The 13,633-nt window shown below is 43.8% G+C and overlaps 1 protein-coding gene across 6 annotated transcripts in view; it reads left to right on the forward strand.

The window, feature by feature from the left end:
- The first annotated feature begins 248 nt into the window (after positions 1-248).
- Positions 249-13,633, forward strand: part of LOC147429564 (protein MICROTUBULE BINDING PROTEIN 2C-like) — a 44,617-nt gene continuing 31,232 nt past the window's right edge. For 3 of the 6 annotated variants that reach the window (XM_086495814.1, XM_086495816.1, XM_086495820.1), the window contains exon 1: positions 286-780. In XM_086495814.1, coding sequence (XP_086351940.1) covers positions 595-780 — 186 coding nt within the window. In that variant the 5' untranslated portion in view covers positions 286-594. Of the gene's footprint in view, positions 781-13,633 lie in introns of all 6 variants that reach the window. The other 3 variants (XM_086495811.1, XM_086495813.1, XM_086495812.1) reach the window with 2 other exon arrangements.

Raw genomic sequence — 13,633 nt, forward strand, 5'->3', positions numbered from 1 at the left:
TTAAATTACAGTATTTTGTGGACAGTCCAGTTTGGGCACGTCTTCCATGCTTCTTAAGTGTGACAATTCAGCTTGAATAAACTGAGCTTGGATTTATCAGGGCTTAGGCAAATCACTGTACATTCCATGCACCCGACGTCCAAGGTTTGTTGCCCCTATTATTTAAAAAGCAACCCTTCATACCATAGCAAGTGACAACATATGCATAATCCATACAGACTACAGTATAAAATGGATACTAATGCGTGAGGACCTATAAAATATGAAGGTGGGGATGAGATGCAGTAAAGGTGGAGCACTTGCAGGCCGTGTGGCGTGTTGACCTCACAGAATATTGCGGGGGTGCGAGGCTTCAAATAAGGTAATCGCAGAGATGGGTTCTTTCTCTTCTCCTCCTCTCCTCTCTCTCTCTCTCTCTCTCTCTCATGTCTCTGTGAGGATACAATAAACTTCTTGCCATATTGTTTGGAGCGCGATTCAGCAGAGAGGATATGCCATCTCATGGGTAACATGAAGCTTCAAATGCTTGCCAATGCTTGCCCATAACCTGTCATTCGACCCATTAGGTTATGTGCTGCTTGTGTAAATAAAGACATGGGGCAAGCTACGGCAGGCCAACAGTATTCAAGAGAGAGGAAAACAGCTCAAGATGATTATGACTGGAGAGAAAGGGAGCCGCTGATGGATATGGCAATCAGAGAAGACCCTGTGAATAAGCTTGTAGTCAGCCACAACCGCATTGAGATGATCCCTTTTGCGCCGCTTATTGAGACACTCATGGTACTCCCAATTCTCTCTCTCTCTCTCTCTCATGCACACACACAACTTCATGTGCAAAGTAGTCAATTGCCATTGGGACTTGCATTGCTTTTATTTGGGAATTACTAGAATTGCCGCTAGGACTCCAAATTGGGCGACAACCATGTAGTTTACCACTGGGGTAACTGAATGCGAATACCGAACTAATTTGGAAAGTTTTGTTTGGTTTCTGACCATTGATCCTTTGTTTTTCTCTGGTTTTTTGTAGGGGGAAGTTTTTGATCAAATTCTTTCTTTTCTGGGTTGCTCTTCTTGTTTCTACTTTCATTGTTCGAAGTCTGTTCGGTCCTTTGTGTCATGATTTCATCTGGGGTAGGTCAAACTACATGAATGAATGGCAAAACCGTGTTTCGCATGACTCATCAGTTCCTGAATGGAATTTGACTTTTGCTCTAAGCAGTGATCTCAAATCTCTGTAGGAAGTCCCAAGGTAAACCGCTCAATCTGTTCTTTGAACGAGATCTTCTTAAATGAAGAGGCTCGTAGAAAAGAGCTCTAGAATCTCTTGCAGTATGCGTCCAATGAATCCTTCTTGGTTATCTGAAGATGGTTCCAAGTAGTTCGTATGTCATGTTCGTACTCTCGAGTCAACCAGGAAGAAATAAACAACCTTTTAAATTTCAGCCATTTAACTGGTCTTGGAGTGCTCTGAGTAATATCCTCCAGAGAAAGCTTTGTCAAACTGGTGTATGAAGGCCAAAGCCTTCGAACCATCTCGAAATCCAGAAAACGAGTCAAATTTAATTGACTGTCCACCTTCTTTAAACTCTCAGACTTTCTTGCTTTTATCCTCCAAAAAGTCATACTGGTTGGCTTTACAGAAATTCTTCTTCTTTGCATAGAATCTGTGTAAGGTGCAGCGGAATGAATGTTAAACTTTGCTCAAGATGAGTGCTCCAAATTGTGCTCAAGGTTCCTTTTACTTATAGAAGGGAGAGCCTTCCATTCCTTTAGTGAGAGAGTGCAATGGACACAAACCAAGTGAATAGACACTGTGAATGAAGGTGCATGAGACTGAGAAATAGAGAAGAGAATACGACACCAGAGACGTTGTAAAACCCTCCTCCGAAGGCCCCACTCTCTATGGCGAGAGCGGTCTAGTATTGATTGCACAAATCTCTACAATGCTTGGACTTGCCGACGATGTCGACGGCGATGAGGACGACGACGAGACGGGCTGAAATCTGAAAATACTAAGGACTGAAATCTACAAATCTTTATCTGCTGAATTTTGACACTATGTCGCTGACGATGTCGATGACGACGATGCGACGACGACGCGCTGAAAACACAGACGCTGAAATCTGCGTTTTTCGGGCTGAAACTACAAACTTCGCAGGATTTGACCGTGTGGCGAGGATCTGTTGCGGGAAGGTGAGATGTGTGAGGTTTGGGACTTTTAATGCGATGTCTGACTGCTGAAAACTGAAAACGCTGGTGTTCCTTGGTGTTCTGTTGCGGTGAATCTGTAAAACGCCGAGGCTGATCTGCAAACCAAAAACGCTAGGGCTGAGAACTGTCTGCTGTGGGGAATCTACTAACGCTAGGGTTGATCTGCTGTGGTGCTGTGGAATCTGCTAACGCTAGGGCTGATCTGCAGTCTCTTGTTGTTGCTGAGGGTGATCTGTCATGCAAAAACCCCAAGGTTGGTTATGGGTGAAAAACACTAGGCCTTTGCTGTGATGCAAAAACGCTAGGTTGGCTGATGGGGGTCTTGCTGAGAAGTTGCCTGTTGAACGCGGAGTTCTTGCTGTCTCTTCTGCCAGAAAGTGCTAGCTTTAGGTTTCTACTTATACAAACTTAGTAAATTTGCCCTATCTACTTTCAAACAAAAGTCACTTAAAAATAATAAGTGAAAAATGTCAAAAATAGAGAAAATAGGTCTATGCACTGTAAAAATGCTCCTGATGGGTTTTGATGGAAATTTGACGGTCATGTTGTGTGCAACCAGAGAATATGCATCTAATCTAAGTGTCTGGACATGTACGGTCTGCGAACAGACTCACAAAAGTGCCAGATCTCTTCCTATTCTAGTTTGACTTGATTGAACTGAACCCTGGTCATGTTGAAGCTTGTCCACGGACACATAGGGTTGGATGTGTCACGTGACAATCTTTGATCATCGGAGTCCAATCTGTCTGAAGATGAGTCCTCTGTAGAATTGTCAGAAACTCGGCGAAATCTAGGCTTTTTTGCCTTTTTCTTGCCCTTTTCGAAGCTTTGCTTTTTGCTTCGCTTTTTCCCTTTTCTGTCTTCTTCGCTTGAGTCCGAAGAGCTAGAAGAATTGTCAAAAGACGAAGAAGAAGAAGAACTGGATACTCCTTCAAATCGGACATGCTCTTTGGCTTTCTTGCCAAGGCAAAAGCAGATTGACGATCCAAATAACCCCGGGAAGTCAGTTCCTTTCTTCTGCTTTTTGTCGTGCTTTTCAACTTTGTTCTTCGCGTCAAAAAGCTGAGAAATCCGTGTATCAACCACCTCTTCTAATTCTTGCTTAGTAAACATCCTTGGAGTAGAAGGTTTCTTGAGTGCCGGTTTGAGGGGTGGTTTTGTGGTTTGCCGCCACTGTGCGTACACCTCGTCGAAGGAGGTATGGGTCATAAATTTTGCAAATTTCGGGTCCTTCTCAAAATTTAACATCATCTTTGTTGCAATGTCAATCAATTGTCGATGCTCCATCTCTTCAGTCTCCGCCTGAGTAGGCCGAGGCGGGCCATACTCCTTGTGAGAATCTTCTTCGTGATCTCTTCCCGCATCTCCAGATGCAGAGGAAGTCGATTGATCTCTGTCTGAATCCATAAGTGCCACGTAGAAATGATCGGATTTTCCGGTAGAAGAGATATCGGCCGCGCTCTGATACCACTAACAGACTTGGATAGACCAAGTCAAGATTCTACCACGACACGACAGGAATTCACTTCAAAACAATTCACAGTTCACAATTGATTCGACACGGTCCGACGGAGTCCCGTGCCTAGAGATATTGGCCCCAAAGACTGGCGCCCCTTTCGGTATTTCTTTTTGTATTAATCTATTGCACAAAGTACACGGGAGTGGTTGGGTCACACTCTCAAGACTCTACGTCTAGATGCTCTGAGAAGTGGGAGCCCAAGCCACTAATATAAAGGTTTACAAGGGATTCTAAAAGCAGAGCCCCAAAAGATGCCAATTAAAAGCACTTAAAAAATAAAGCTATCTTTTTTTCTCTCTCAAGCCATTGCTTGGCAAAATAAAGCAAAACTTAAAATTAAGGCTCTCTCTCTCTCTCTTGCGTAGAGTTTCACGTAGCCAAAAGTTGCGAGAACTGCCGTAAAAAGCGCCGAAAAACACGGACTTCCGTACAACCAGTGCCACGTCAGCCTTCTCGCGAAATGCGCCAGGTTTTGCGGGTTTCCGTACACTGCAGCTGCCACGCCAGCCAAGTTTTCAGCAGGGCGGGTGTGTGTGTAATGAGCAGCCACGTCACTAGTTTGTGACAACTTGTCCAAGAAGAGATTGAAGATCCTCTCCCTAAGTCCATGTAGATGCGCCTGTGTTGGCAAGTGATACGATGTGTCGAGGTCAAGTGGTAAGTGTCTTCTCTATATCTCAATAGAGGGGCGTCAAAGCACCTTTTTGCGGAGCAATCCTGCAAAAGCAAAGCGTGGAGCCCACTTTGTGGAGCTCTTTGTGCAGGGGAGTGGATCAACTTGGAGATTTTGCGGCCACCCTTAAGTGCGAGAAGGCTTCCCTACTTCCAGATCTTGCAACTTTAGAACCCCCCCCCCCCCCCCCTTTGCTCGAGCGCTAACGACAAATTGAACGGCAATAACTACGCTCATTGGAATTTGATCATGCGACTCCATTCTCACGGAAAGGCTTATGGGATATTGTCAACGGCTCGGAGCCTCACCCCACGAGGGATCTCAACAACAGGTACACTATCCTTCAAGAGGACGAATATCTCAAATCATGTGGCGATTGGGATGCGGCTAATGCAAAGGCAATGTAGGCCATTGCGGAATCTGTTACAAAGGACATTTCTTCAGCCATGCTGATTTTGAAGACTGCCAACGACATGTGGTTAAAGCTCGTCCGAATGTTTTATCTTGATTCTACGATGCGAGTAGTCACCCTTCTTGGATAGTTATTTACCATCCAGTATCCACGAGGAAGTTCCATGCAATCATTTCTTATGAAAGCTAAAGTTATTCATGATCAACTATTGGCTATGAAAAGTGCATTGACGAGTACTCAGTTAGCTTCTTTGTTCTAGCGAAGTTGCCTAAGGCGTATGAAACGGTGTCTAGGAAGGAAAAGCTAGAATTTGATGATCTCAGCTCTTTTCTCATCGAGGAGGAAGCCGTGTTGATAACTCAAGGCAAAATTCAGATTTTTGAGAAAGGTGGTGAAGCACTTGCTGCTTCAGATTCGAGAAAGAAGATCAAGAACCATTGTTACAATTGTGGGTCATTTAGCTAAGGATTGCAGATCCAAAGGCAAAGACATAGATTCTACAAAGGACAAAGGTAAAAGCAAGCATCAGGAGGAAAGGAGTGATAGTGACTTAGGGAAGGACATCAAAGAGGCTGCTAGTGTGGTGGTGACTACAATGACACGGACTCCCGCCTTCTAGTCACATGGAGATTGGTGCCGCCACTAGCTTCAGCTAGAGAGAGGCTTGTGAGTGGCAGAGAGGGGCAAGAAGTGCTCCATGTAATAATTTGGACCCTTGTGTTGGAGTTTAAGTTATCGGTGTTTGAACCTATAGGTCGGAGTTCAAGGCAAATGCATCTCGCAGGAACCAATCAGATATATCTAAAACACTATGGATGAGTGCACCAATCCATTGTTGTTGGTCGAATCATGGACAAGATGTGCTCCACAGTTCATTATCTTGGAGTATTATTTTTTGGACATGATGTGTTTACAGTTCACGAATGGGGATTTTTGGACGTAGTGTGATCTATAGTTCAAATGTTCTAAAAGGCAACCAATGCTCAAGATGGCATTCTTCTAAGGTACAAAGTTGAGGGTAGCAAATCAGAGGTGTATCCAGCATGACCGGTGTTGCTGGGGTGTCCATGGTAGCTTCTTCCTCGACTTGGTCTCACTATCTATGTCTACTATGAGCTGAAGAGAGGGTGTTAGAGTTTTTGCATCTCAAGTGAACTGCCCAATGTGAACCCATTATTTATTTTGGCTTTCAGGTATTTATTTTACTTATTTGTCAAAGTTTGGGTAGGGCAAGTTACTGAGGTTGGTATATATGCAACCCCTTGCCTCCATTGTATTACATATTCAACTATTCATTGCCAAGGTTGATTGGTTCAAGAGACTCTCTCTCTCTCTCTCTCTCTCTCTCTCTCTCTCTCTCTCTCTCTCTCTCCTCGCTCACTCTTCTTGGTCTCTATGCTTCCGCATCGTCGACTTTGACACAGACATGGTGGTCGACCTTACTTTCGTGCAAGGAAACGTCTACAAAGTGGTTAAAATTCAATCACATCTTCATTTCTGCTTGGCTCACAGAAGAATACGAAGAGGATGTGATCAGAGCTTGGAATCATCTGAGAGTGACTAAGGAGATACCTTGGACGACCATTGCCAGACCTCTTGGGATACTTTCCTACCAACTGCTTCTTTCAAGAAAATTACTTTCAAGCAACAAGTTGAGCGGTTTTGTTGTGGGTTACCCAAAGAAATACGATGCTACTGCCTACAAAAGAAGTCCGACTCCATTCAGAGACTTATGGGTCATGCCAAGCAAGGCTTTGGTATGCATGCTAGCATCCTTACGTACCTCGGCGGACAGGCAAGTGTCCGCTCAACGGGGGCAAACACCATTCAACAATAACAAAGAAGAGGAAACAACATAAGAAGAAGCCAACTGGCCTGAGACTGCCAGTTAAGCAACGTACTGAGTACTACAAAGAGGGCAAGTGCTACGGATGTGGAGAGCAGGGGCACATTCTCGCAAAGTGTCCTAACAAAGCGTCAAAAGATCAAGCAGAGGACAGACGAGAGAGTTCTAAGGTGGCAGAGGAGCGTACAAAGAAAGCAAAGACAAAGGCAAGACTGGTTCTAGATTTCGTGGGAACAAACCTAGAACAGATAGATGAGAGTATGGAGCTTCGCAGAGCGTGGGGCAAAGTAGGTCGTCAAGAAGTCCTTATCTTCTTCGATGGAGGAGCAAAGGCCCTCCAACTTCATCTTGATTAAATTGGTGGCTTGGCTTGGAATCACACCAAAAGAAATGTGACCATCGATGGAGGCAGTTCTAGTGGCACCAAGGTGAGATCTTGCCATTATACCTGTCATAGGCAAACTTCGGTTTTGCATTGCTAGGGGTATTTAGGGCATGAGGACTTTTACATCATGTCTCTGGAGGGGTGTGACGTCCTTTTGGGGATCCCTTGGTACCACAAGAACAGCGTTGTACGGCAGCTTTTGAAGACAAGATGCTTTTGAGTTTAATTCTTTTCATGTAATTGCTTTTCAAGGCCAAGGGCCTTCAAATATGTGCCGAGGGCTCATTCTCTGGCACACTTCTGGGTGAAGGTGCAGAGCGTGAGTACTTGCATTGTACCGAGTTCAAGTAATATCAAGAAATATCGAAAGGGGCGCCAAGGTTTGGGGCTAGTACTCTCTGAGTCTCTAGGGTGGAATTCCGCCACTACATGTCGCGTGTGCTCTCTTTTCAGTTCTTGTTATTGAAGTGCTAAAAGTCTGTGTAGTCTGTTCTTTTCCGTTGGCACGTGGTGCCCGTCTCGTGACAGTGGTATCAGAGCTTTAGGCGTGTGCTTTTTTGAAAGCATACCAATCCCACCAAAGAGCAGACAAAGCAAACTGGCGCTTCCAAAGTCTAGTGGAATTTTGTTTGAAGAATCTTTGTGTCCCGACCCCGGACCTCTAAGCCACTCCCAGCCTTACTTCATCGCGCATCGGGTGCGCTCTCGTCTTCACCGCTCTGTCTTACAGGGCATAAGCTATAAAGAACCCAAGACATGGCGTTCATGGATTCAAAAGAATACTTGCAATTTCTCCTCGACGAGCTTCGCGACATTCAGCAGAACCTTCCGATGCTGCAAAGTTTTCAACAGTTTTTGAATTACATGGTACCCCCTTTGATGCCTCAAGTGGTATCTCCTCTTGCACTAGAAAGTACGAGAGCTTTTAATCGGCAACCTTCCCAGCTGCTTGTTCTAATCTGGGAGCCTTTAGGAATATGGTGCAGCCATGTGACCCGGATCCTGTGCAACTGCCTTTGCCACCCCCGTTGCCCCTACCCCCCCACCACCACCGTCACCAGGCTACAATGGTTGGAGCCCATATGGATACCCTTATTATCCGTACACGGGATACGCGTCTTACCAACCAAAAGATTTCAAGGATTGTGGTACGCCAGTCAAATTTTTCACCTTTTCTGGGATGAAAGGTCAGAAGAAAGCATTGCAATTCCTACTGCAATTCGACAACATCTATGCTTTGGGAAACTATACAGAAGAATCCAAAATTTCTGGAGTAGCGGGATTTCTTAAAGATAATGCCATGCAGTGGTGGAGTTCCATCGCGACGCAACGGCATGCTCCAAGGACCTGGCAAGCTTTCAAGACAATATTTGCATGCAGTTATATGACTTCTCTCTTTGAAGTTCGGATCTTGGCAGAATGGGGCAACTTGAAATGCTTGTCACAGAGACCATGGACGACTATAACCAAAGGTTTCTCAACGTCTACCTTCCGGTGTCCTTCTTTAAGTTCATTTCCTTGGAGGACTAATGCGAGCAATAGACCATTGGACTACCATCACCGTTGTAGGAATATTGTCTTTCCAAGCAAGTCTCAACCATGCAAGAACTTACGGACCATGCCGCGGTTGGCTTCCAACTGATGAAGTGAAAGTTGGAGTTTTCCACAAAACCAACTCTGGCCAATGGCCACCAACCAAACCTCTTGGCAACAACGAACAAATTCTTGGGAGTCTCGTGAAACCCAACCTCATAGGCCTCGTATGACACAACGTCATCGAGAAACCCTTTTACAAGACGCCCGATGCTTCGAATGTTTTCAAACAGGGCATACATTCACTACATGTTCTGAGCGAGCCTCGACCTCTTTAGAGCAACCTTCTGCTCCCACAACAGAACGATCTGCAGGGCCACCTCTAGCTAAGAGAGCTAGACCCGCTATTGGACTAGTCCCTGCTATCTATGGCATACGCCTTGGAAGTACAAATGAATTATGTCGAGCATATGGCAAAAGTCAACGGCTTGAAAGCCCTTATTTTCTTCGACCTCGGAGCTACAAAGAACGTCATCGATCCAGAATTCTTGAAACAGATGCACTTTGATTATGATGTAGAGGGTGGAAGCTGAGCTAGCCACGGGGCAAACTTAGAAAGTGGTACTGCTCATTGGTGCTCTTCCAATGACTATCCAAGATTATCATGAAAAAGCCGATTTCCACATTATGAAGTCGGGCAATTGCAACGTTCTCTTGGGCATGCCTTGGCACAAGAACAATGATGCAATTCTCCACATTCGGAACCAAACCATTACCTTGATGCAGAAGGACAAGCCAGTCGTGCTCAAAGTTCGGCTGTCCAAACAAAAACCTGAATGAATTTTCGAGTTGTTAGATATTTTTGAACTTTGTTTGAGGAAGTATTGTTTGAAATTTGTTTGAAATGGATGGTCTCTGATTTAAACCTGTCTTGGTGTCGATTTGAACTGTTTGACTCTAGTTTTAAATACTAGTTTCATTGATTGCTAATTTACTCCCGGGTGGAGTAGTGAGAAATGCTGTTTTGGTATTGTCTGAACCTCGGAACGACTCAGACGGGATGTCTGAGAAGCGTTTCGTTATATGCTGGAAAACCTCTGAACGACGTTGACGGGATGTCTGAGGAGCCTTTGGTTGTATGCTTGAACCTCCAAGCGATGCAGACTGCGGTCTGGGGAGCGTTGGTTGTACTAGTCCTCTGAACTCATGGCTTGGACCTTTTTAGGTTATCTGGGGGGAATGACGAGGTAGTTGTTGAGTAGCTTTATACCGCAGACTGTCCGTCTCGGAGGAGTGCTCAGCGGCGTTGTTTGTTGTGTCCAAGTAACATGCATATGTGAGCATTTGTGTTGCATTGTGATGTGCCAATCACTGAATATTCCTTTTTGGATGAGATTCTTTTGGGAAGCCGACGACCCAGGAAATCAAGAGCTCCGATTTGGAATGAGAAAATTGATTGTTTCTCGGAATGACCCTCCGAATTTTTTTTGAGCTAACTTGAGTTGTTTTGCAAATATGCTTTAATCGCGGACGATTACTTTCTTTCAAGAAGGGGGGTTGTCACAAATTGCTGACGTGTCAAGCCACTGAAGAATAGAGCCAACCTACAGATCCGGGCCGAGGGGCCTAAACCCTAAGAAGAAGAAGCAGGAGAAGGCAAAGTAGCAGAAGAAGTTTTACAGACTTACAAAGTCTTGCCGAGTGGCCTTTTTTTAAAAGAAGAGTTCCCACCAACTTATGGGACCCCGTCCGATGGGGCCAAGTAACATAAAAGCATTAAAAATAAAGCAAGCCCACACATACACACACAGAGAGCTGATGACGTGGCAGGTGTACGGATTTCCGTGATTTACGTCGAGTAGCTTTGGGCAGCAGCTTTTGAAGACCAGATGCTTTTGAGTTTAATGCTTTTCATGTAACTGCATTCCAAGGCCTAGTGCCTTTAAAATTTAAATATGTGCAGAGGGCTCATTCTCTGGCACACTTCTGGGTGAAGGTGCAAAGCGTGAGTATTGGCATTGTACCGAGCTCAAGTAATATAAAGAAATACCGAAAGGGGGACAGTACTCTTTGGGGTGGAATTCCGCCACTCCGTGTCGCATGTGCTCTCTCTTTCAGTTCAGTTATTGAAGTGCTAAAAGTCTGCTTAGTCTGTTCTTTTCCGTTGGCACGTGGTGCCCGGCTCGTGACAACCACACCTTCCCTTGCAATTTGGCAAACGAAACGTCCGACGCAGTCCTACAAAAGCCAACAGTCCCTACGGCATTGTGAAAGTTATAAGGTGTGAATTATCACCTTGGGCTGATGAGGCACAACATGGTTATGTATCTGTAGCTGACATGGCATGCAAGCAATTATCAAGCTGGAAGAGTGGCAAATGGAGCAAATTACACAAAACAGCCACTGCAACCGGTTAGTAGAGTACTCAGTAAGGAGTTTAAGCAAATGTGGATAGTTGTTGCAAGCAACAACTGAACATGACATATAACCCTCGAAGAGTCCATGACAACAAGAAACAAGTAGTGTCATGTTCAGTGAAATGTCAGGCTCATTGACCTTCTCTGTGTCAATGATATCTCTCAGGGGGATAGAGAGAGAGAGAGAGAGAGAGAGAGAGAGAGAGAGAGAGAGAGAGAGAGAGAGAAATGAAATGAAATGAAATGTTATATTAACGCCTTCAAAAGGCCAGAATGACCTATGAGACCAAACTGATACAAAAGTGGTGAATCTGTTACAATGTCTGGGTACCTTAGTACTAAAGTACTGAGTGTGAAAAGTGTGAAAGTGTGAAAATAAATGTGAAAAACTAAATACAAAGTATTAAATAAATAAACTTCTTAGGAGCATTCTGGGTGTCTGGCTAGAATGCTTCTAATCCTTTGTTGTAGTCTCCTCTGGTGAAGTGTGCTTCTGCATCTCGGTCGTGTGGTCGTCTCGATTTCCTAAGATCAATCGCCCTGTCAATGAGGGTGCCTTTGGTTTGAATGTGGGTACTCCTTTGTGCTGGCTGTTGGCCTCTTGCTTCTCCTTCCACTCCTGCTTCTCTCAGAGAGAGAGAGAGAGAGAGAGAGAGAGAGAGTGTTCGGGTAGAGACTGCTGGCAGTAATGCACCACAATACTATGGTTTCGTGTCATTTGTGCGCTGCCACATTGACATGTTTCCATTTGGAAGATGAATGGGCTTCATTGCTTCAGGGTTTGAAATGGACAACTGGGAAGTGTCAAAGAGGGGTATTAGATTCATGGAATGACAAATCGAGGAGTTTGTGATCTGCTGCTGATTTTGCAAGGTGGAGAGGAGAGTACGGTTGGTTGCTGTTTTATATTCTTAGTTTGGTGCTAATCGGGGCACTTTGTCAGGGAGGATAGCAATCCTATGCCTCGTCTACCTTGTGATGCTCAAGGAAAGGATTGTCTATATTGAAATTCCTAAAGATTTTAACTTTGATAAACTACATTACAATTTGATTGATGAATATTACCCCCTAGTCGTGGAGACTTTCTCTAGCCACATGTAATTGCACCATGGAAAGGTCACGCACTTTAATTTTTGGACTCAAAAATACCCTCCATATTTTAGATTGAATTTCCCTTTCTCGCGTGATGTCCGCAAAGAAGCTTCTTTCTCAATGCCTTTATAAGTGGCTTATTTTTTCTTGCTTCCTTTTTAATGCAAATTGTGGTGCTCCTTTCTTCATGGATAATAAATATTCTTGTTGATCTAGCCTGGTATGCTCATCCAAAAGATCCTTGGATGGATTAAATTCCAAGCTTTTCACAATGGAAATAAATTTACTAGAAATAATCGGATTCTTGTGTATGCTCTTCAAGTACAAAAGATCGTACTAATGTCTTATTGACCACTTCATTGTTCATGGAAATGAGCTTTGTTGCAACATTGCTTGAGCTTGCTTCTTGCTCGGGGGAAAATTTGTGATGAGTGGTGATCCATTAGGAATCGCAAGAAGTTTGTGGTTAGACTGTCTGAATTGCTAGCTTTCGGTAATAGATTCACTAGCAATTATGTTGTTGTATTGGTGGAAGAAGTTGAATAAGGTTTGATTCTGACTTGCAAACACCCTAGTCACGATGATGAAAGCATTCCTTCATAAGATATAATGGGACGTTATGAGAATGTCTTTGTTTTTCCATTGTATCACATTGTGACAAGAGCATTGTCATTTTGGTAATGACCTTGTATGTTGACCTCAACACGTTTCTCTCTCTCTTCTTGATTGCTCCCTAAAGCTTTTAAGGCGACCAAAGCTAGAGAAAGTAGCTTGAATTTTGATTATTAGGCCCATATCCAACATATCCATTAATGTGGGCACTCCAAGATACTGACAGGATGTCAAAGGCCTTTGCTTAAGCACCTCGATGGCTACCATGGTAAAAGGGCAGCTCATTTTACCATTACCGAGCCTTTGTATGGTTTACCATTAGCCAGCCTTTGTAGGATGGTGGGAATGTTGCAGTGTTTTGTCAGTATTATGAACGATGGAGCTGATGGTTATTTTGTCTTATGGATATACCATGAGTCTATACCGTGCACTTTCTTTGAAGGTGAGTTAGGGTGTATCATTGATTCGTCTAGGTACATACCCCAATATGTCGATTGAAGATGTGGAAAGAATGTTCGGGAAAAATGTGTCTCAGTTTACATGTGCTTTCTAGAAATGAAATAATGTCCATTAAGAGGAAGAGGAAAGGGAGAAAATCCTCTTAAATCTTCCACAAAATTACAGTAAAAATAGTAGAATTATGGCCAATTTTGTAAAATCTCCTTCTAGGTGAGGCATAAAAACAAATTAGGTATGTTTATGAAAATGTTTTTTCCCCTTCAAACACTGAAATTGCAAGTGGATGTGTTGTGTGGATGCAAAAAGACATATATCTATATTTATGTGAATATATGACCACTTGTACATTGCAATGAGTTGACTTAATTACCCAGTCAAGACACTGACTTTGTTCTTTAACATTGGCCCTAAGGCTTCCTCCCTCTCAATCTCATAGCTACACCAAACAAGAGCTTTTTTCAAGCATTGCATCAA

The sequence above is a fragment of the Adiantum capillus-veneris genome, chromosome 22 (assembly GCF_014529385.1).
Source record: "Adiantum capillus-veneris isolate H3 chromosome 22, ASM1452938v2, whole genome shotgun sequence".
NCBI lineage: Eukaryota > Viridiplantae > Streptophyta > Polypodiopsida > Polypodiales > Pteridaceae > Adiantum > Adiantum capillus-veneris.